Raw genomic sequence first — 22,532 nt, forward strand, 5'->3', positions numbered from 1 at the left:
CATCATACACGCAAAGCCAGAACAGTACAACAGCGATCCCGAGACAGAAGATCGATCGCGTTCTCTAGCCTAGCACCGCTTAGCTCGCTCCTCTCATTCATTCCCGCCCTGTGATGGCTGCGCATCTGTTGTAGCACCCTTGTTGTGGCGAGCCTGCGCGACTCGACCTCACGACGACGTCGCAAGTCTTGAAAGACAATCTTAACTTCCTACTGCCATTGTCATGGCAGAACAATCGACACTCCGCCAGTCGGCCGCAGAGGAGGCTCTCGCCGCCTTCTTCGAGAAGTACGCGACACTGATTCGCAATCGCCTCCGAAATACTTCCCGCACAACCCGCCTGCTCGGAACACTTGCTCTAGCCGCATCCATAGTTCTCAGCGCCGCTGGAGGCAGGCGCTGGTGGAGGCAAAGACGCGAGGAAAAGGAACAGGGCCGCAAACTTGTCCGTACGAATTCGTGGCTGCACAACAAGGATGGATCACGTACGATTTACGTCCCATACAAGGATGGAACCTCCAAGGTTGTTATTCAGACCACAAAGCCCCTGACCTTTGAGGCACATCGCCGGCTCTTCCTCAACCCTCCGCGGGTATCTGGCCTTGGCGACGGAACCGTTCCCTCAGCGCAGACGAAGCCGGGCCTGAACCTGGCATTCCTACATCAGTTTCTCAGTCTCATGAGTATCATGATCCCGAGATGGTCGAGTAAAGAAGCCGGGCTGCTTTTGAGTCACAGCGTTTTCTTGATGCTTCGCACCTACCTTTCCCTCGTGGTCGCTCGACTTGACGGTGAGATTGTGCGAGATCTGGTTGCCGGCCAAGGGAAGGCATTCCTCTGGGGACTAGTCAAGGTGAGTGGTGCTCCAAATTTTCCAGTCATTACGCCCTCAATCAATGCTAATGAATTTCAAAGTGGTGCGGTCTCGGCGGTTTTGCATCATACACGAATGCGATGATCAAATTCCTCGAATCCAAGGTGTCCATTGCATTCAGAACCCGCCTTACTCGGTACATCCACGATCTATACCTGAACAACAACCTCAACTACTATAAGCTGTCCAATCTGGATGGGGGCGTCGGCCAGGGCGCGGATCAGTTTATCACGCAAGATTTGACACTATTCTGTGCTGCCGCTGCGAACCTCTACTCGTCACTCGGCAAACCCTTTGTAGACCTTTGCGTCTTCAACTACCAGCTATTCCGCTCTTTGGGCCCATTGGCTCTAACGGGTTTGTTGAGCAACTATTTCCTGACAGCAAGCATTCTGCGCCGGCTCTCGCCTCCTTTTGGCAAACTTAAGGCAGTTGAGGGCCGCAAGGAGGGAGACTTTAGGGGGCTGCATGCACGACTGATTGCCAATGCCGAGGAGATCGCCTTTTACGGAGGTGCCGACATGGAAAAGACTTTCCTCAACAAGGAGTTCAAGTCTTTGAAGAATTGGATGGAGGGCATCTACATGCTCAAGATCCGGTACAACATGCTTGAGGATTTCATACTCAAGTACAGTTGGAGTGCGTACGGCTATCTTCTATCCTCATTACCAGTATTCCTCCCAGCATGGGGAGGTCTGGGTGGCGCTGCTGAGCTGGCCGAAAATGCTGCAAAAGGAAGCAGAGAGCGCGGGCGCATGAAGGAGTTCATAACGAACAAGCGTCTCATGCTTTCACTTGCGGATGCTGGCGGTAGGATGATGTACTCCATCAAGGATCTCTCCGAACTTGCCGGTTACACAAGCCGAGTCTATACCTTGATTTCAACACTGCATCGTGTTCACGCCGATGCCTATTTCTTGCGAGGGCAACAGAACGAACTCTACTCCCTTTCGGATGTTCAAGGAACCATCCAGAAGGGTTTCGATGGCGTACGGTTCGAAAACGTGCCTGTTGTTGCTCCATCATTATGGCCCAACGGTGGTGAGGAGCTGATGGATTCCCTCTCAATGGTTGTCAGGAGAGGAGAACATCTTTTGGTGAGTCATTAGCCATGTATGAGCGGAGAAAAGATTGTACTGACGCGCTTAGATCTCTGGCCCTAACGGTGTCGGCAAAACATCTATTGCCCGTATTCTTGCAGGTCTTTGGCCAGTCTACAGAGGACTCGTCAGTCGACCCAAGGATATTGGTCAGGATGGTATCATGTTCTTGCCGCAACGACCCTATCTCAGCATCGGTACGTTGCGCGACCAGGTCATCTACCCTGACGGGCATCACGATATGCGCGAGAAGAGAAAGTCCGAGGACGATTTGAAGCGCATTTTGGAGGATGCCCGTCTCGGCTACCTCCCCGATCGCGAAGGTGGTTGGGACACCCGTAAAGAATGGAAAGATGTTCTTAGCGGTGGAGAGAAACAGCGCATGGGTTTCGCCCGCGTATTGTACCATGAGCCTCAATTCGCCATCCTTGACGAGGGTACTAGCGCCGTGTCTCAAGATGTCGAGGGCCTGCTCTACGAAGTGTGCAAGGAGAAAGGAATCAGTAAGCTGAAAAAATCATTCTACGTCCTACAGATTTTCTGACGTGACACAGCTCTCATCACCATTTCTACACGCGCGTCGCTCAAGAAGTATCACACGTACAACCTCATTCTCGGAGGCGGAGAACGTGGCGATGAGTGGGAGTTCGAAAGAATCGGAACAGAACATGAGAAGATGCAGGTCGAGAAGGAGCTCCAGGACCTTCGTGAACGTCTGGAACAGGTCGAGAATTGGAAGGCAAGACGCCAGGAAATCGAGGAAGAGCTTTCCAAGGTGTGGGTGGCTGGCGGGGACGAGTTGGATCCTCCTTCCTATGCCGAGAGTGAGAGCGACTCTTCCAAGGGAAAGGGCAAGGAGACGGCGTCGCTGTCTTCAACGCAAGAGATTTTGGGTGATGCTTGAAATGGGAAGGTTGATCTGCACTGCTTTGTACGGATACGACTACAGGATATACGGAGTACCTGGACATGTGGGAGGGAAGGTTGATTTGCGTCATTGTTGAACAAGAGTAAGAGCCATCATACCAGTATCCGTAACCTGTTCATAGAAACTTCGATATCAGTGGCTTTGACACCGATCCGAGTTTTCTACATGTGCCCCTCATTCGATGGTGTTTCTCGTCACTGTGCAATCTGCACATCTGCACGCGACGCAGATCGCCATTTCGGTCCCTATCTTTTTGAGCCTCTTTATCCGCCCCCCACAGCCTTTCCTACTCCCACACTTCGACCCGCTGTGTATTGCGGATAGATGACTCGGATTATTCTCCATTTAGTCCCTTGTCATATTCAGTTTCGAACACCGACGAAAAGTTCCGCTCTCAGCACAACTACTGCTCCACATCCGCCCTGGAACCCCCAGGTTCGGACTTGAAGTTAATGAGGGCCAAGGAGTCTTCAGATCCCTACTCGTTTAATCCCACGCTGACAGATCAAGGTCCAAGAAGATTTGATACTGGCCAGACAGAGGTGCTCTGGTGCTGTTTACCCATCCCCCTCTGGCACCCGGGCTTAAGTTTTGGTGGCTTGACGCCGTCGAATGGTTCCTGACAACTTCCTGTGAGTTTCCTTGTCTTTCATGGCTTCAAGTGGTTAGCGGTGTCTTAGTCTGGTACCAACCACCAATGATGGCTCGACCAGACTGGCGCTATCGTCGAGACTATTTGCTGGGCCGCCGCGAGCTGGACTTCCAAAAGATATTCTCGACGTCGACGACTCCTCTCCACCCCATTGTTCTCTGCAGCCGTTCCATCAAGCCGTGAAAGCATGGTGGCATGTCTGCAGCTTCCCGACCACCCCGTTTTGTTCGCTACTGCCTAGCGTCGGATTGTTGATGAGAAAATCGACATACCCGGCTGGCCACCGTCGCTGACATTCCGCCAAAGTCTGCCAGATCGAGAACCCCTGTTACATCGCGCCCGCGATCCCTGCTCGGAAAGAAGCCGTTCCTGTTGTCGATCACAGAGCAGCATGTCGGACTGCAAACGCTTCCAGACGGGCGAGTGCTGGAACCCAGCTGAAATGCAAGTACATGGGATTGCCACGCATCGTGCACCTTTGATCCCACATGTTGTGTGCTCAGCCCTTCGGATATGCCATGCGACGAGATAGAAACCCTCTCGGGGGAATCTAGACGAAGTCGTTCATCGTCCGGAGCCAAAGGAGTGGCTTACACTGCGGCAAAAGGGTGGGTTTTCGTCTCTTGTTAACTCGAGCTTTTCAAGACACAAATTCTCAAACGTAGCATCCTTTGCTCTTGTACCCCCTCTCCGCACCAGTTCTTTGTCTGCCGGGACTCGGTTCATGGTCGTTGACCATCACCCCGTAAACCGTCCGACATTCTTTGTTCTTCAGACGTTAGCTGAATCGCCAGCCAGAGAAAAACAAACGAGGACTGCTGCCACGCGAAACTCTCGATAGCCGAATTTTCCGGCATGCTGTAGTCTTATATGAAGCAGCATGTCTGAGATCGTTGAACGAGCACCAGCACTCTAGATCTCGACATCACTGCCTGACAAACCCAGATCCTTGGTTTAGTGAGCCGCATCCGTCTTTACATTCTATCAGGCCAGTTTCTTGAAATCTGGTAGTCTCGAGTCCGTGTACTCCCATCCTGTCTTAAGAATCACGACTCATCATTTTTTACGCCCGCTGTACATTCTGAGATTTGACGCCATCTGAACTCGACAACGCCAAGGCAGTGGAGACCAAGAGTGACGGCATTACAGCAATTGAGTTGTTGTACACCCAATTCAGCGACTTGAGAGTAATCTTACGTCTGTTGCCAGTCCTGTATAACAGCAGACCGGCTGTCGCACATCGAAAACAACTACACCATCGCTGTGTAATCTAGACTCAACGACAAGATGCCCAAGTCCCCCTTCTCTCCGGGCTCAAGCCGTACCACATTCTCATCCGTTGGTCGCATGCCTGTCATTGCCGAAGACGACTCACTCCCCGCCGTAACACACCCAAACATGGCTGCCCTCCCTCCACCACCGCCATGCCGCAGCACGAAACCGAAATACTACGGCCGCTCGCCGGTACCACGAGCTATCAACTCGCATCCGTCCTACCCTCCCCCGGCCTATTCTCGCAGCTCGTCTCGCGATAGTACCCTCAGCACTCTAAGCACGCGCAGCCTACTCAGCGCAGGCAGCTATGGCAGCCGTCCGAGCTCGGGCACATCTACACCCAGGCTTTCTCCCAGAAATTCTCTCAAGGATAAGTCTCGGCTCCTTCCCATCACTACGCCTGTAGGGCCATCATCAGCTGCGGAGAAGGCCAAGAAGGGACCCTGGATCGCTCGCCGCAGCAACAGATACCGCATGATAGTTGCCCTTATCCTTGGAATCGGCCTAATTGTTGGTTTGTCGGCTGGCCTGACTGTTGGATTGCGCGGCCCGTACGTAACCTCCCCTCTCTAAACCCCTTACACCATCACTGACACCTTGCAAGACCTCCTTCAGCAACGACAGATACCAACACGAACTCAACCACCTTATTTCCATCTGGCTCTTTCGCTTTCAACACGGCTCTGTTAGAGTCCAACACTGGGTGCACCGCCAACCCATCGACGTGGCGCTGCTACCCATACCAAAACTACTCGCAATCCGCAAACGACTCTCTCGCATCCTTCTTCTGGACAATCTCCCCAAAGAACTCATACACGTATCAGGTCTCATCCTCCTCCAACCCCTTTGCTCCGCAATTCACAAACCAGACAATGGTGCTGCTCGAGGGAAACACACTCAACGAGCGCCTCGTCTTCAACTTCTCTCTCCCAAAGACCGTGGTCCCGTCCGAGGCAATCACCGAAGACGGACGCGCTGCGACCTGCACTTTCTCCGACATGGCTTTCCGCGCTACTCTCTGGACGAGACGCAACACGACCACGCCGCTCGGGACTGTTGCGTCTGGGACGAACGCGACGAGCACTGATGGAAACGTCAAGTGGGGACCGTGGCCTGGCCAAGTAGAGATCGTGCAGGTCAAGAAAGGGGGCCCGGAGTGCCAGGATAAAGCTGGCAACGCTGTCACCGTCGCGGCGGGGAGGGAGCAGTGTAAGTGCAGATATGCCAACTACGACTTGACCACGCAACAGAAGACGAGGAGAGATTGGCAGGCATGAGAAAATTCGGTTCTTTTGCATTGAGGGTTATATAGGCTTCGGCGTTTGGGTTTTGGATATGGTGAGATGTACATAGCATGAGGAGTTTTGGATGGCATCGGCATTATGACTAGACTTTTGAAAAGATACCCTATACTGGAAGATACATTTCTTTTGTGTCACATCTTCTTTGAGCACCTCTTGATATGAATACCTTGCATACACCCATCTACCTCATACATAGCCCTGCCATCCAACGCAGCGAGTTCTTTGACAAGTGGCCATGTACTGATCAAAAGATCTTTAGTATAAAATGGGGTTCACCAACTTGTCTGTGCCTAAAGAACCCGCCAAAGCTTGACGCGGAGCACAACTTCTGCCACGTTGTTCTAGTAACTATTCGTGACGTATCCGTAGGCTTTATTAACCAAAAATGTGTATAATTAGACCGTAGGGGTACGTTCTTTTTTTAATTCACCTAGCGTTCACGTCCACGTAGATTCCGTTCATTGCCTCATCCTCAGCCCCCGCTCGTCGGCTGCTTTGCCTATCACGAATACGTCGCGGACCAAGCGAGATCACGGACTGATGTGGTTTGAATCTATACATAGACAAGGAGCGCAGAAGGCAGACGAGCACATTGGCCTAAAGAAAGTTTCTATCAGCAGCTTGAAGTCCACCTATACCATGAGTGATCTCGTCGAGAACCATCGAATGGCTGGCCCCGGCTGCACTTGCTACAACACAGCTCGATGCATTGGAGACGTTGCGTCGCCCGACAGCTCGATACATATACTATGTACATTGACCTCATTCCCTTCCTGTCTTGGGCGTTTAGGCAAAGGAAGTGGCGCCTGAATGAGAAATTGGCACATATTCAAATACGACTGCAGGATCGCGGCCAGACAGTAGACCCTTCCCACCAGCCAAAGCTGTTGCGATCAGCCCAGGAGTACTCCGAGAGAGCGAGAGAGCCTTGTCGATCCCTGCCCCATCTTATTATAAAGGTAGCGTTCGAGAGGGCATCGACTATCTCCAAATCTTCACCTCTCTATTCGTTAGTTCCTTTCACGAACATCGTATCCGTTAACGAATACGTCAACGTTAAAGCGCTACCAAGGGGGGTGGATTGTCTGAAGGTGAGGGTGTTTCCGAGGAGGCCTGTCCCTCGCCAGGTTAACAAAGACATAAGGGGACCGCACAGGAGGACGAACGGGTGGTGAATTCCGGGAGGTGAAGCGCCTTCCAGCGGATCGCAGAGCACATTGTCCTTTTGCCTGTTGCCGTGGATTGGTCCAAGTATTTATAGCTTAGTAGAAGGGGAACGGTCTGCAGGGATTTATGGTGATGGCTCAGGTTATCAACCACCCACATGGGCTTATTGTCAGATATTGCTGAGGACGCACGAGATTTGATCGGGTCGCAACAGCGCTCTTTCATTTTTATTTTTATTTTTAAAAAAATAATGTCATGTTTATAGTTGTCGTCTTCTTTGTGCGACCTGTCTAACACTAGGCGCCTGCTTCCAGCAAAGTCAAGGGCCTCGAAAGCAATTGTGAATCTAACAACATACACGCCACCGGTTTACTTTGTAAAGAACATACTCTATGGACCCTCTTTGCACTAACGATTCCCCATTCAAGGATACATACCTCTAGACCAAAGACGGACCAGCCGTCTCTGGTCCTCACTCAAACCATGCGCCATCCGCTACTCCAGATCCGTTACAGTTCTTCACAAAAGGCGGGAGAAATGACAAAAATAGATGACTATAACTCACAAGCTCACTGCTCAATGGCCTCAATTCTGGTCCATGGCGTCGGGGTTATTGACAAACTCGTCAAAAATATCCATCTCGTCGGGGCCACCTCCAATGTTTTGTTCCTGAGCATCCTGGAGAAGATACTGCATCTGCATTTGAGGCTGCCTAGAAGGGCCAGGGTCCTGGATGTACTGATTCTGCTGCTGTTGACGTTGCTCTTGCTGTTGCTGCCGCTGTTGCCACTGTTGCTGCCACTGCTGCCGCTCCTGCTGCGCTTGCCGCGTGAGACCCAGTCGCCCGACTTGAGCATATGGAGCAGGATCAGCAGGCTGTTGGTGAACAGAGTTCAAACGCCAGACTTGGGCGTACGGGTCAGGATCAGCAGGCGCCGCAAACTGAGGCTGTATAGCTCCAGGCCGAGGGAGTTGGATATTCGGAATCAATGGCTGAGGAACAAAAGGCTCACCTGGCGGTGCATACGCGTTCCACGGAATCTGTCCCGCATCCTGAACTGTCTGCGCCTGAAGGTATGCCGCTAGACTTGCTTGAGCTTCTATACGGGGATTCTGTACCATGGGATCCGGCGCGGCATAGTTGAACATGTAGTTGTTGTTGACGTTGTCGGGCTGCATGGCTGGCATCTGCGGTTGCCACTGCGCCTGCGGTGCCCCTTGGACTCTCCCGCCAAAGCCGCCAGGCGGGTTGACAGCAGCAGGTTGATTGTACTGGTTGTTGAGGCCGACGAACACAGGTGCGGCCGCCGAGGATCCCTCCTTGATCATGGGCATTGGAGATAGGGCCGGGTAGCCTGGGGCGACGACGGGGCGGTTGTTAGATGATTGTCCGAGAAGATTGTTTCCCTGCACAGACTGAGGTTGGACCGGCGGCTGGAAAACGTCGAGGAGCAGCGGCTCTTCGGGGACTCCTTGTTGCCATGTCTGCACCCTCTGGACGTCCAGTGCAACCGGATTCCCGCTGCCGTCGTCGACCGCACGCCGGACTGCGCTCCTTCCAGCATCGCCTTCCGCGTCGTCCCCTTCGTCCTCGCGTTCACGCTTGACCCGAGGGGGCTCGTCACCAGGGACGCGAGGAGTTGAGAAGAAGTCTTGGGACCACGCGGCCAGAGCATCGTCCGACTCCTGGTCGTTCCTGGCGAGACGATTGTTGATCGTGGCAACCAGCTCTCTCAGATCCGGGCGATCACAGGGGTTATGGGCCATGCATCTCTGTACCAGGTCTTTGAGCTCGGGATCAATGTTGTTGAACTTTGCACTCTGCAGGGCGCCTCCGTAGGTAGTGATGTCTCGTCCCCAAGCATCACTGTAAGGGACTCGAATGGCAGACTGATGGAATGAACAGAGAGTGATGGCGCACCAGATCTGTCAAGCTTGTCAGTTTAAGATATCACAGTAAAGTGGAGGTCATAGCGATCAACTTACAATGATGCCCACCTGGTAGATGTTTGTGTGCATTCCGTAATTTCCAGCAACTGGTGGCTTCGTTCCATCGTCGGCCACGAAATGGTTGACGCCGTCGTCGTCGATGAAGTCGTTCACCTGCTCCCACTCGCTGGTAAATTGTTCCTAGACAGTACACATCAGTAAAAGCGATCGGAATACACGCAACGTGACGGATGACTTACGGGTGCGTAGTAAATGGGCTTTCCTCTAACACGACAGTGCCAGAAAAACTCCTTGCTGATGGTAAAAAAAAGAAAAATCAGTCATGTCAAGCTCACAGCAGTCTTTTGGGCATTAACTTACTCGAAGTGTGTGGGGTCATTCGCGTACTCGCTGAAGAACTCGGTTAATCCGAAGTCGGCAATCTGGAGACTATTAGTATGTACCTTCTTAAAAAATGGGTGAGAGGTTGTAATACCTTGAAAGTAGGGAAGTTGCCGTGAAGCATGGATCTGTTAGCCAAAAGAACTGCGCAAGTTAGCTTCTTGTAACCAAGAGTCAGAGTTCTCACAGAACTTACCATTTCTAGGGTCAAGATCGAAGTGCACGGTTTCCTGGAGTTCGAGTTTTGGGTCATCGGGGAACACCTCGTCAATTGGCTTCTGATATTCCCAATCTGGATGCGAAGCTTCGTAATGTTCCCTCAGAGGGTAACCCATACCAACCAGACCGAGGACGACTATCAAGATACAATCAGTGACACAATCCTAAGGTTATCAGGCAGAATGGTTTAAAGACTTACGACTTTGAAAGAGCATCCAGATGGCTCTCTGAGGCCAACACTGCCCAATACGGCTAGACTTGCTGAGCCACAAGCCTAGGTCACCAAGATTGGCATTCTCGAGAATGAGGAAGTTGCGAATGGGTTGTTTTTCGAAGTTCTTGAGACTCCAATTCTTGTCTTGGGTCTCTGGATCGGGCAACCTGGCCCCAGCTGGTGGAGGGGGGGGTGGCTGTTTCGGTACGCAGTCAGGTCAATAGCCCTTTGTGCTTGGATTTCTCGAGTGATATCTGATATCTGCAGGATATGCTGTGCTCCTACGAATTTCTACAACACGTTAGAATTAAAGATACTCATGAGACTGGATCGAGAGGGGAATTACTTACCCAGAGAGCCTTCTCCTCTCGTGCCAGCGCCGAATTGCCGTGGTGACGAGACTTTTCAATCTTGATCACGCAGTCAGTATTAAAGCCGTTTTGGGGGTTCTTGTGCGTAATGTGAGCTGCGAACCCGTAGCCCCCTGCTCCCAAAATACGCTTCAGACGGATGTTGTAGCCCTTGGGATGCTTTTGACCCCCGTACTTGGCTTGTGCCTCGTCCAGATGAGTCGAGTCGAAGTAGCGGGAAGCGTACTTCACACTTGGTCCTTGTATTCTTGGGTCGGGAGGGAACGAGGCTGGGACGCCAAAACGATAAGGGTGGACATTGCCGTTCATGTCGTATTGGATGAATTGCTCACCCATCTCGCCACCCATTCTTGCTGTGATCTTGTTCACCAACTTTATTCTTTTCAGCTTCGCTATCCTTGCTTCAGCCAGGGCCAGCTGCGCGGCCTGGGGAAGCTGAGGGCCATTGTTGCTCATGACTACCTGAGCCTGATGAATAGGGTTCTGTGACATGCTGATGATTCTTGATTGGGTATAGTCTTGCGATGGTATCTGCTCGATTTGCTTTGATATGGTGGAGTTGGAATTAATTGATGATGATGATGATGTATTTGATGAATATGTCTCTGATTTTCTATATATTCAAATGCCAGTGACAGTCAATTGTATATGTATGTGTCTTTCCCCTCGAAGGTTTCTTTATCGTTCGTTCAACAAAGAAGTGTTACGCAGGCAAGACGAGAAGATCACTCCAATGGTTGTCTTCGAGAACAATGTGTACCGCATACTTGCGATAGCTTTGAGAGCGTCCCATTTCTCAGAATAGTCAATGCATCAACAAGCCCTGCCACTGGAATTGAGAGTGTTTGAAAGCCTTGGTCAATTGTGTCTTTGCTGGCACAGAAGCATTCCATTAGCAGAATAAACAATACCGCTTTGCCGGTCTTCCCAAGTTAGAGAATTATCTGGACGGAGGCACTCGACCGAGGCCACGAGACAAAGGCCATTGTAATGCTCCTTGTTTATTTTCGTCACGATATTGACAAAGATTTGAGAGAACACATTTGAAGTTGAAAACAAGAAAGTGTGAGGTTGTCGGCTCGGTCACTTCAGGCGCAAAGGCAGTTCTGTCGACAAGAGAGCAGCGGGATGAGGCTCAGATTCATCTCTTGGTGGGATCCACCCGGATGAAGTGAGGTGCAGAGAGGGTCTTAGGTCCGGAATGACCCCACGCGCCCACCCAGGTGGATACGAGGCGCTCCGGCAAATGGGCCGAGGGTGCACTGAATGAGGCGAGGGATGTGCGATATTCCGCGTGAAGATTCGGATCGAGGCTGGTGTGAAGAAGGTAGTTAAGTAGTGTACTCTGACTCCGGCCACCGTGCAACCCAGAGATCTGGCATCTGAGTGGCGTCTAAGAAGACGTGTGATTGGTGTGGTTAGCAATCGAGGTAAAGACGGCTTGGATAAGGCGCTGTGTGGTATTCAGTAGCGTTGATTAATCGGAGCTCGGGAGCATACAGACGTTTTCTATGCTGGGTGAAGCTCTGCGGATAGAAGTCCAGCAAGTCGTTGACGATGGAAGAAGAGGAGCCAATTAGCCGCGTCGAACAGCATTCAGGCTAAATGCGAAATAAAACGGGTCTCGGCGAAATCGATTCTCCACAATAGCACCTCGTGCGGGCCCTTGGGGTAAACAGCGATGCTCATTGAGAAGGTCCAGGCCAGGAACATGCGGATACTTACACAGGCTTGTGATGGAAAGAGAAAACGGGAATCAAGAAGAAGCAGTTTCTTTCGTTCAGAATACAGGCACACCTGAGGGGGCAGTGACACGTACGAAAAAGCTGTCACAATACAGTATTCGTGTACCGATATGAGTGACAAGGAGGCACAGCGTCAGCTGGCCACGGTTCCTTAGTAGGTAGATTCAAAGGGAACCAGTGGCAGAGCAGGAAAGCCGCCCTAGACCAACCCAAAGGAAAGGCTGTCAAAGTCACAATTCGCATGCATCTTGGCTTCCATCCCATCAAACTTTGCAAAATGGGACCCTGACCTTGACAGCCAGCAGCGGGAAGCTTGAACTCCAATTTACCCCAATGGAAGTCTCCTGGGTCGACCGTAGCTCAAGCAAGTCCTTACAGGCTGATTTAAACGCACAAATGGGCGCGTGTCATTCTGTAGCAGCGAGCCAGCAACCACCCACCCCCATCTCCACATGAAGGCCGGGCGGCTTATCCACGCGCGCCTCTCCGTCCGAGGTGCCTCTTCCTGCCCGTAACATTACCCGGCCACTACACTTATGGATATTTCACATCGTCCAATGTCAACGTGTCACGGGCTCGGAACGAGCAGCTAGCTTTCTACCCTCCGGCGGGGACCCCCTGGCTGCTTTGGTTGGTTCTGGGGAAGGCGATCTGTGTGTCACTTTTTATCCTATCGGTCCCTTTTCACCCCGCCAGCCTCTTGAGCCCTAGATATCGCCCCAAATCTGTATGGTGACGGCACCATGGGGTGTCTGAAAGCATGCAGCCGGTCGGAGACAGGTGGAGGTTATCGACGCGGGCAGGGGAAAGCCAGGAAGTTGTAACTGGTCTACTTACCCTTGGATTCAGCAAGCTTGCCTTCCCGGCCAGACGAATGTTCTACATTGCCTGGCAACCGCGTATCAGAGCACCTGACGTACCATGGTTATAAATACGTACATCGTCCCTCTTCCTGACCTCGAGCGCCGTCTGGACTTTCTCTCTCCCCCTCTCCTCTTCCCTCTCTCAAGTTCTGCCACGCTTCATTGATCTTGATACCCTCGAACCTGTCTTCGTCGTCCTACTCTTTTCCCCAGAAGAACGACAGCTACCATTCATCATGGCCGTTCCCAACATCAAGCTGAACAGCGGTTTTGACATGCCCCAAGTGGGCTTCGGTCTGTGGAAGGTCGACAACGCCATTGCCGCCGACACCGTCTACGAGGCCATCAAGGCTGGATACCGTCTGTTTGACGGCGCCTGCGGTAAGTGATCAGCCCACAAGCCATGAGCATACATTGTCAATGGTGTGGTGAGAGCGAGAGCAAGAGGGAGAATACTGCTGCGCAATCAATTCAGCTTCAGTGACAGTCAGCAACCGCGTGGCAACAAAGAAGCAATTGGACAGGTTTCTTTTTGGGAAAAACGCGTTGCGCGCTGCCATTGATGCTGGTGTTGGTGGTCTGCTTCGTCTCTCCCCCTCCATAATTTCTTCCTGGGTAGCCAACTACCCCTCCTCAACCCCACCATGGATGATCGGTGCGAATTTCTGCAGAGCACCGATGGGGATTTTCCCCCATGCGCTACAACTTCACCCGGAAAGCTCTCCGCAGCCACCCCTGCACTTCATCCGGGATTCGCACCCCTCCCCCAAACCTGCCCTGTCACTCGTCACTCCCCTCACTGCCCTCACCAATGCCATCCACTTACACTCGGGGCTACGCTCCCGCACTCCCCGAACTACATAAGGACAAATCAAACCATATACATTTTGATTCGCCATGACAACAAATTCTGCCATGGGGGACGCATGTCACTAACGTTGTCAATTATCTAGATTACGGTAACGAAGTCGAGTGTGGCCAGGGTGTTGCCCGCGCCATCAAGGAGGGTCTTGTCAAGCGTGAGGAGCTCTTCATCGTTTCCAAGCTCTGGAACACCTTCCACGATGGCGAGCGCGTAGAGCCCATCGTCAAGAAGCAGCTCGCCGACTGGGGCGTCGACTACTTCGACCTCTACCTCATCCACTTCCCCGTCGCCCTCGAGTACGTCGACCCCTCCGTCAGATACCCTCCCGGCTGGCACTACGATGGCAAGTCCGAGATCCGCCCCTCCAAGGCCTCCATCCAGGAGACCTGGACTGCCATGGAGAGCCTCGTTGAGAACAAGCTCTCCAAGAGCATCGGTGTCTCCAACTTCCAGGGCCAGCTCCTCTACGACCTCCTCCGCTACGCCAAGATCCCTCCTGCTACCCTGCAGATCGAGCACCACCCCTACCTGGTCCAGCCTGACCTGATCAAGTTGGCTGCCAACGAGGGCATTGCCGTCACCGCCTACTCTTCCTTCGGTCCTGCTTCCTTCAAGGAGTTCAACATGGAGCACGCCACCGACTTTGTCCCTCTCTTCGAGGAGCCCACTGTCACGGCCATTGCCAAGAAGCACAACAAGGAGCCTTCCCAGGTCCTTCTCCGCTGGGCTACCCAGCGTGGTCTTGCTGTCATCCCCAAGACCAGCCGCAAGCATGTCCTTGCCCAGAACCTGTCTGTCACCGACTTCGACCTCGAGCAGTCTGAGATCGACAAGATCAGCTCCCTTGACAGGAAGACCCGCTTCAACCAGCCCGCAAACGTGAGTCCATTCATTGCCGAGTTGCTTGTGTGTTACTATTGTCAGCTAACAGGATTTATCAGTACTTCCCCACTGAGAAGCTTTGGATCTTTGGCTAAATGGACCGTATCTCACACCCCATCCATCTCGCCTGATTTATCGCACTCCATAACTACCCATACTACCCCTCAGAGAGCGGCCTTTTGGTAGTCTGTAACTGGCGGTGTGCTTGGGAAATATGTCCAACATGTGTCAAACCACGTACAACGTACGTTGATTGTATCTAGATACCCTCTCTCCCGGCAAGACTATGATCTGCCGCTAAAATACAACGAAAGCCATGACCAAGCCAGGTTGGAAATCCCGCTCGCCCGTGACATGCAGCGTTGATACGCCCAAAGTCAGAAAAAAGCCGCCCGCCCATGAACAATGCATCATACCAGGCACTATGCGCTCATGCTCGCCAGAAAGCGCAGCTGAGTGTGTGTGTGTGTGTGTGTGTGTGTGTGTGTGTGTGTGTGTGTGTGTGTGTGTGTGTGTGTGTGTGTGTGTGTCGAGAAATATCTCGTGTGGTGAAAAAGGCCCTTATATGTCCATTGATGTCTGCCCTCGCACCCAGATCTTCTAATCAAACGCCTTTGTAACGCCACGCCAGCCTCGTAAATCTCATACTAGAACGCTGTGCCTGAAAATCATGATGTTTTGACAAAGGCTAGAACGATTTGTCAGCAAGCGATTTCGCAACAATGGTCTTCTTTTTCTTCAATGTACTCACTTGCGTCGATCTGGGATAGTTGGGGCAATGCCAGACGGACTTTATTGCGGTACACCGCGGGTCCCCTAAGCTGTAGCGGGTTGCCCTCAAAGTAGACCGTCGTCAGGTGTTCCTTGTCCTTGAGCTCCTTCTCGACCTCGTTGAAGTCGCCAATCTGGTTGTAGCTCGCCCAGAGCTCCTCGAGGTTCTTGAGAGGCGCGAGGCCCTTTACGCTCGCGACGGCGTTGTTGGAGATGTCGAGCACACGCAGCTTCTCGTTCTTTTCGATGCCGGCGAGGGAGGTGAGGGCGTTGTGGGAGATGTAGAGCTCCTCGAGGCTGGGCACCTCGGCCAAGGGCGCCAGGTCGCGGATGCGGTTGGACTGAATGCTGAGGAGGCGGAGGTTGGAGAGGCCGCCGAGCCCCGTGAGCTCGGTGATTTTGTTCTTGGCGACCCAGAGCTCCTCGAGCTTCTTCAGGGAGTCGAGGTTCTGGAGGACGCGGATGCGGTTGGAGCCGAGCTCGAGCGAGGTGAGGTCATTGAGTCCTTCGAGGTTTTCGATTGTGGAAATCTTGTTGGCGACGAGGAAGAGCTCTTTGAGCTTGGTCAGGTGGTTTACGCGCTTGATGTGCTTGACCTTGTTGAAGCTGAGGTCGAGGGAGGTGAGGTTGACGAGGTCGTCGAGGCCGCGGATGTGGGAGATGAGGTTGTCGTAAAAGTCGAGGTCCTCGAGGGTGGGCGCGAGGGCGGCGAGGCCGTCGATGGACTGGATCGAGTTCTGGCGGAGACAGAGGCGGACTACCTTTTGGAAGCGTTCGAGGCGGAGGGCGGGGATAGAAGAGACGCGGGCGTGGGAGACGATGAGTTCGTCTGTTTCTGGGTCTTCGCCGTCGAGGAGATCTGTGGGCAAGGTTGGGTGTGTTAGTTTCCATGCAACACGTCTCGCCTCGGACTTGTAGCCCAGTGCAGGAAGAGCGCGCCAGAGGAGAAAGACTTACCCTCGTCAGCAGGTAGTTCTTCGCCAGGAAGGACGTTCTCGTCGTCGGATTCCGGGTCGGAGAGGACCTCTGGGTTGGCGAGGACGGCGGTGCGCTGGACCCTGAGCTTGCCGTCCCATCCTTTGCTGTTCCTGAGGCCTGGGCTGGTTTGGCCGTCTGTCCGCGGGGAGGCGCTGACGTCTTCCTCCGGGAGCTCGATGCGCGGGGAGTGCCTCGGCGACGAGGGCTCTGTCGGGGTGGTGGGATCTACGGGGCCGGGCATGGTGGGCGCGATTCGATATCGGTTCGGAGCTGTCGCCGTGGTTGCTGTTGGAAGATAAGGTTTCTTGGCTCGGTCGTGGCTCCGAATGATGTTGGAGATTCCAAGAGTGGCGGGGTGAGAATGAGCAAACGGGGGAAAATGTAGTTATTGAAGTCGGCGGTGAATTCTCGGTGGGGCGGGGTGGGAAGATCTGATCAAGAAAGTGGGATGGTTTTGAAGGACCTGGAAGGAATGGGCACCTAGACGGAAATACCTAGAGGGGTTGTTTAGGTACTGAGAGGTCGATAGGTAGGTAATCAAGATCCAGTGTTGCACATGCCAGGATAAGGTATGGGGAGCAAGGGATGTGCGATTTCACGGCGTAAAGCAAGGCAACGTCCAATTTCGAGGGCGGCTGATTATTTATTTATTAGTTAAGCCCGCTTGCTCACACACTCACACACACCGCACATGTGGATGCCTTCCCCGACTGCCTGGTGCCCGTATTGGTGCCGGTTCTGGGCGGGGGAGGGGAACAGCACAGCACATGCCCTGCCCCTGGGAGTTTGGGAACACCTGCAATGAGGTAAGCTCTCTGAAGTTGAGAAGTGACAGGATGGCTGGGCTCGTCGTCCACCTTACTCCGTACACTACGTAAGGTACCTTATGGTTCATCACCTCTCCTGCCTTTTTCATTCGACCTACTGGATACCTGACCTTATTTCACGAGTGTAGGATTGGCGGGCTGGTTCCAGCAATCCATCGAGGGCCGTTTGGCGCTAGAGTATGACGTCCCAATGTCCCTGGAAAGTACCCAAGTAGCAGTGAAGGCGGGGGCACAGTGTCTGTCACAATACCTAAGCTAAGTGGAGGTATTGTACCGGGCTGGATGGACCGAGAAGGCGAGGATACCGCCGTGGAATGAGATGATGATGATGATGATGCTCCTGAAGCGAACGGATATTGAAGCAGCAGAAAGAGCAGCTTAATGACTGTCTTACCACATAGATCGAAAATACTCTCAAAAAAGCCATTGTTGCAGGCTGTCTGGCTGTCTGGCTGTCTGGCTGTCAAGCTGAGATTTGTCTGGCTTGCCCGTGTCACAGAGCGGCCTTGTCTCAGACCCAGCACATGTCTATACGTACCTCAGTACGTACAGTCCATACTGAGGTACAGATACCATGGCCATACGGATATTCCAGTTCCATTTCATACAGCAGGACACACCCCAAAACCACACCCACCTTGTGTCAATGGCGGAAGCCCGCCCATTGTCCATTACCTACTCTTCGAGTTCCTATGGTACAAGATCCAAAGAGACTCCCCGTTGCAATTGAGGGACGAATGCAGACCGCTGACCATTGGGCCGGAATCCTTGGACCCCGACCTGCAATCTTGGTACTTAATAAGTCCGTCTTCGTTTGCCGCCAACACCGAATTCGAACGTTGCCCCCGAAGCTCTCTGGACGGAATAGGACCGCCTGCATGCCGGCCATTTTGAACCCAGTCGCGTTTGAACACGACCATATCCGCACCATGTCATGACCCGTCACTCTATACCTTAGTCCACGATACCTACTTCCAACCAACGTCTCCATCTTCGTTTTTGCGCAAGCAGCAGCAGCAGCAGCAGTCAGGAACCGCCCCTCTTTTCCAGGGTACCTAACGCTTCTGTTTAAGGTAATCCGCAGCTCAGGGTCTTATTCCGTTACCTTCAACCCAACATCTCATCATCCACCCATGCCCGATACGCGCCTCCATGTCTCGCAAGCAACCGTGATGCATGTTATCCGCGCATCCTCGATTGGGCAGCTTCTACAACGTTGTCGCCGTCTGCAAGCACTTCCCATCACACCACCATGGCGAGCCACGTCTCAGCGGCAGTCGATGCCGAAGCTGCTTTTGACGCCGCACCTCGGCCTCACCCACAAGCGGCACTTCAGAGCTGAGGCGCTCTATCTACCACCGCTTGTCTTCACCGGCCTTCTGGTCACTCTGTGGACGCAAAAGTGTCTCGCAATGATCATCTTCCAGAACAAGATCATTTACATGCCAGGCCTGCCACCTAATGCACGTAGGGAGCGCATCCAAGACTATGCGAAGCAGTGCTGGGGCCTACAGTGGGAGGAGAAGAGGATCCGCGCCGCCGATGGGACGGATCTAGCTCTCTGCGTGGCCTCGGCGATATCGACTGGTGGGAGGAAGACCACGTCGCTCGACGACACTCTATCGGTGCCGTCCATCTACATCCTCTACTTTCAGGGTCCGCCTCGTCCCCATTCCCATACTCTGGCTGGCGCATAGCTTTTCCCCTTGTGCCTCTCCAAACGATCAAAGGCTCATGCTTTGGGGAAAATAGGAAACGCCTCGTCCATCCCCCCACGGTTGCCCGACCTATCATGGGTCCTACAATCGTTGCAGCAGAGCAAACGGCCCGCGCGATACACATTCGTGTGCCTAAGCTACCGCGGGTACTGGACGTCTAGAGGTCGTCCTTCCGAGAAGGGCATCAACCTGGACGCGCAGGCGGCTCTGCACTGGATTGGGCGGATGCACAGCGAGCACGACGTCCACGGGCACCAGCCCATGCCGGAGGTAATACTCTGGGGTCAGAGCATCGGCGCTGGGGTCGCCACGAACCTCGCCGCGTGGGAGGCGTTCCCGCCCACGTTGCGGCTACGGTCGCTGATCCTCGAGACGCCTTTCACATCCGTCAAGGACATGCTGGCGACGCTGTATCCTCAGAAATGGGTGCCGTACCGTCATCTCTGGCCGTTTCTCCGGAATCACCTGGACAGCTGGACGAACCTAGCCACGATCGCGGGGAACTGGTCCGGGTCGAGGAGCTGTGAGAGGCCTCGCATTACGATCGTGGAAGCTGGCAGGGACGAGCTAGTGCCGGCTGAGCACGGCGCGAAGCTGGTCCGGCGCTGCGAGGAGGTCGGACTCGAGGTAGAGAAGAAGACGGTGCAGGGCGCCTTCCACAACGATGCCGTCATCAGGCTAGAGGGACGCAGAGCCGTCGTCGACTGCGTTGAGCAGGTCGCTGCTAGAATCTGATGGACACTGACAATGACATCAAGTGAGGCCTGTCTACGGATGGCTAGGCAGTAAACTCGCACAAAGCTGTCACGGTGACACTTCAGAGCTGTAAATGTTGGTCATCCTGAAGTGGACAAACCTAATTGGCGAATAGAATATGCCGAGGGAGCCCTCGGCGTTCGAATTCGGTTCGAATTTCGTACTGGGAAGCTAGGAACCGCTCCCCGGGCCCCGACAAACCGGTGCAAGGTTTATTAGAGAGGTGATTGATTGTCAGGGGTTAAATTGCCTTGCCTCTATTTGCAGGAAGCCGAGCCTGGTTCATGGTACCATTCCTTGCGGTCCAACACCATTTGCGCCATCCCGTAGGCCTCTCTCTGAACATCGGGCTTTTGAGGTAGAGGAGGACAATACGTCGATTCTCTGTGAGCTCGATTCGTCTTCAAATTGATGCTTCACATCATCAGAAAATTCCCTTCACCCCTACACTATTCCTGGAACTTGACTGAAAGTATTCTCCCCTTGTGTGACGGCAATGAAGCCAGATGGAGTGCCTGCTCCTAACATTTCTTATTCCGGCCAAGTGATGGGTACAGAAGCTTGGACGCGGCCATGCCGCCTTAACGTGGATCATCTCAGGCTATTTTCCACTGTTCCAGGCACCTAGGCAGCGTTCGTGTGAAGTGTGAACCGTCGGCGCACCACAGATGTGTGCTCGGCAGCCCGCAAACTCCCGGACAGAGGTACTCTTTGGACCATGGAGTCACCGCGGAGTGACCTGTCAATGGGAGCGAGGGAATCATCCAGCCCCCCTGACTTGAGCACAGTGGCACCGAACCAAATGCACCAAAGCCAACGCAAGCTTTCACACACTCTCTCCTTTTTTTGGGACTCGGCTGCTTGTTAAGTTGTCCCCCCTGCGGATGGCTTGGACATGGCGCGGTTTTGGAACCGGGTTCGGCCTGGTACCCAGTGCCTGCCAGTGTAGACCAGTCTTCCCAACAGTGCCACCATAGAGGCAGCCAAGCCAAAACCCGACGCACCACCCACTTTCCCGTCAGCGAAGTACCCTGCTGGCGTGCACGTGATATCGCATCCGAGGCGTGTGTCCCTCAGACCCACCGACGCGTTCCCCTTGATCCCCCAGACGCGTCCAATGAGGACGTTCTCACCACTTTTTTTTTTATCAGTCCGCCCCCCTTTCCCCCAGGCTCAGAGTCTCGGTGCATTCTGTTCAAAAGCAGCCGGTGCAAGGCATTCACTGCAACGTACTTCAAGTAGGGGAGGGATCTCGGGGGACCGTGCCAGGAAGTCAGGCTGTATATATTAGAATCCCATCGCCCATCCCCCATGAGTTTCTATTGAGTTCTCTCTTTCTCCTATATTCACGCATCTCAGAAACGGCGCCTTAGGTAGGTCAAACGCATTTCCCCATCAGAATCAATCTTTCGGTCCATCCCATAGTCATCGATAATCAATCATTCCATCCATCACCTACTTTTTCCATCACTTGAAATTTCCCCTCCCACGACGTTCCTTAGGCATCCGAGGTGCGATATCTGCTACTATTCGCATTCTGTTCTCTTTTACTCCGCAAAGCCGATCCCAAACATTCCAGGGAGCACCAGCCAAAATGTTCAGCAGACGCTACGAACCACCACAGACCGTTAACAAGAGCTTCTCGAAGAGCCACAAGGCATCCAAATCCAGCTCGTCATTCAGCAAATCCAGCGGCGTTTCGAAATATCGCCATGAATCCCGCCACAGCCGACGGCCAACAACCGCCACTACAACTACGAGCACCGCAACCGAGGATACTTCCATGAGCAAGTAAGTCTTCAATACATTTACTCTGTATTCCCCATCGAAATCCATGCCTATCGCTCCAAGAGGAAAATGTGAACCAGGCACTAACAAAAGCCTCTCCAACAAACAGCAACCTCACCTCCGCAATTGTAACCCTCGTCGTCGGCACAGAACAGCGCCTCTTCGCCGCCCACGAAGACGTCCTCTGCGCATCGCCGTTTTTCCAAAATGCCCTCCGCGCCAACCTATACGGCAGCCCCGCCGACGTCGTTGGCTCCCCCGCCTCCGTTGCGTCCTCGTCGGCTGCCCCGACCAAGCGCATCGCCCTCCCCGACGAGGAGCCCGAGATCTTCTCGTCCGTGCTGGAGTACCTCTACAAGGGCGACTACTACCCGCGTCTGGTACACAACAAGCGCCGCAACTCGTGGGAGATTGAGGCCCTCAGCAACGGAGAAAACGGCCGGGGTGGCGTCGAGTCGACCGTCTACCACCACGGAGTCGACGGCGATTTGCTCAAGGACACGGTGATTTACTGCGCTGCGGAGAAGTACGGTCTCGAGGAGCTGAAGAGGGTTTCGCTGAGGAAGCAGGGCCTTCGTAAGTTCTTTAATCATTTCTACCCTCTTCACTTTGCAACATCCTGCTAACAGATTGGCCTTTTAGAGTCCGGAATCCAGTGCAGCACCATCTTGGCGTCGGCCCGGTACGCCTATGCCAACACGCCCGACAGCGACTCGAAGCTGCGGGCGCACTACCTCGCCCTCATCATCCGCAGCCGGAGCACCTTCAAGCGGAGCGGGACGATGCAGCTAGAGATGTACAACGGTGGCACCCCGCTCTTCTTCGACCTCTTTGTCGCGCTTTGCAACCACGTCGACGACATCTCGACTGTGTAAGTAGGCCCTCGAAAAGCGAATTACCAAAT

General features: G+C 53.4%; 7 protein-coding genes across 7 annotated transcripts; 5 read left to right on the forward strand and 2 right to left on the reverse strand.

Moving 5' to 3' along the window:
• Positions 1-223: 223 nt before the first annotated feature.
• Positions 224-2,878, forward strand: PXA1 (ATP-binding cassette long-chain fatty acid transporter pxa1; the record flags this gene model as incomplete). Its single annotated transcript, XM_053193431.1, has 4 exons — positions 224-853; positions 916-1,971; positions 2,024-2,477; positions 2,529-2,878. The coding sequence occupies 4 exons, from the start codon at positions 224-226 to the stop codon at positions 2,876-2,878; spliced, it is 2,490 nt and encodes an 829-aa protein (XP_053049148.1).
• Positions 2,879-5,701: 2,823 nt separating this feature from the next.
• Positions 5,702-6,106, forward strand: N0V96_000477 (uncharacterized protein; the record flags this gene model as incomplete). Its single annotated transcript, XM_053193430.2, has 1 exon — positions 5,702-6,106. One exon carries the CDS (start codon positions 5,702-5,704, stop codon positions 6,104-6,106), a length of 405 nt encoding a protein of 134 aa, XP_053049147.2.
• Positions 6,107-7,885: 1,779 nt separating this feature from the next.
• On the reverse strand, positions 7,886-10,927 carry PDIK1L (Serine/threonine-protein kinase pdik1l; the record flags this gene model as incomplete). The annotated part of the gene is made up of 9 exons (XM_065755951.1): positions 7,886-9,226; positions 9,287-9,430; positions 9,490-9,544; positions 9,611-9,672; positions 9,726-9,775; positions 9,828-9,923; positions 9,969-9,986; positions 10,050-10,260; positions 10,415-10,927. 9 exons carry the CDS (start codon positions 10,925-10,927, stop codon positions 7,886-7,888), a joined length of 2,490 nt encoding a protein of 829 aa, XP_065615191.1.
• A 2,352-nt stretch (positions 10,928-13,279) lies between these two features.
• Positions 13,280-14,885, forward strand: xyl1 (D-xylose reductase; the record flags this gene model as incomplete). The annotated part of the gene is made up of 3 exons (XM_053193428.1): positions 13,280-13,424; positions 13,997-14,787; positions 14,850-14,885. The coding sequence occupies 3 exons, from the start codon at positions 13,280-13,282 to the stop codon at positions 14,883-14,885; spliced, it is 972 nt and encodes a 323-aa protein (XP_053049145.1).
• A 606-nt stretch (positions 14,886-15,491) lies between these two features.
• On the reverse strand, positions 15,492-16,780 carry sds22 (protein phosphatase regulatory subunit Sds22; the record flags this gene model as incomplete). The annotated part of the gene is made up of 2 exons (XM_053193427.2): positions 15,492-16,420; positions 16,519-16,780. The coding sequence occupies 2 exons, from the start codon at positions 16,778-16,780 to the stop codon at positions 15,492-15,494; spliced, it is 1,191 nt and encodes a 396-aa protein (XP_053049144.2).
• Positions 16,781-18,499: 1,719 nt separating this feature from the next.
• On the forward strand, positions 18,500-19,819 carry N0V96_000481 (uncharacterized protein; the record flags this gene model as incomplete). The annotated part of the gene is made up of 2 exons (XM_053193426.2): positions 18,500-19,022; positions 19,119-19,819. 2 exons carry the CDS (start codon positions 18,500-18,502, stop codon positions 19,817-19,819), a joined length of 1,224 nt encoding a protein of 407 aa, XP_053049143.2.
• Positions 19,820-21,434: 1,615 nt separating this feature from the next.
• On the forward strand, positions 21,435-22,503 carry N0V96_000482 (uncharacterized protein; the record flags this gene model as incomplete). The annotated part of the gene is made up of 3 exons (XM_053193425.1): positions 21,435-21,631; positions 21,738-22,204; positions 22,271-22,503. The coding sequence occupies 3 exons, from the start codon at positions 21,435-21,437 to the stop codon at positions 22,501-22,503; spliced, it is 897 nt and encodes a 298-aa protein (XP_053049142.1).
• Positions 22,504-22,532: the final 29 nt, after the last annotated feature.

Source organism: Colletotrichum fioriniae (genome assembly GCF_027942845.1).
Source record: "Colletotrichum fioriniae strain IMI 355084 chromosome Unknown scaffold_1, whole genome shotgun sequence".
NCBI lineage: Eukaryota > Fungi > Ascomycota > Sordariomycetes > Glomerellales > Glomerellaceae > Colletotrichum > Colletotrichum fioriniae.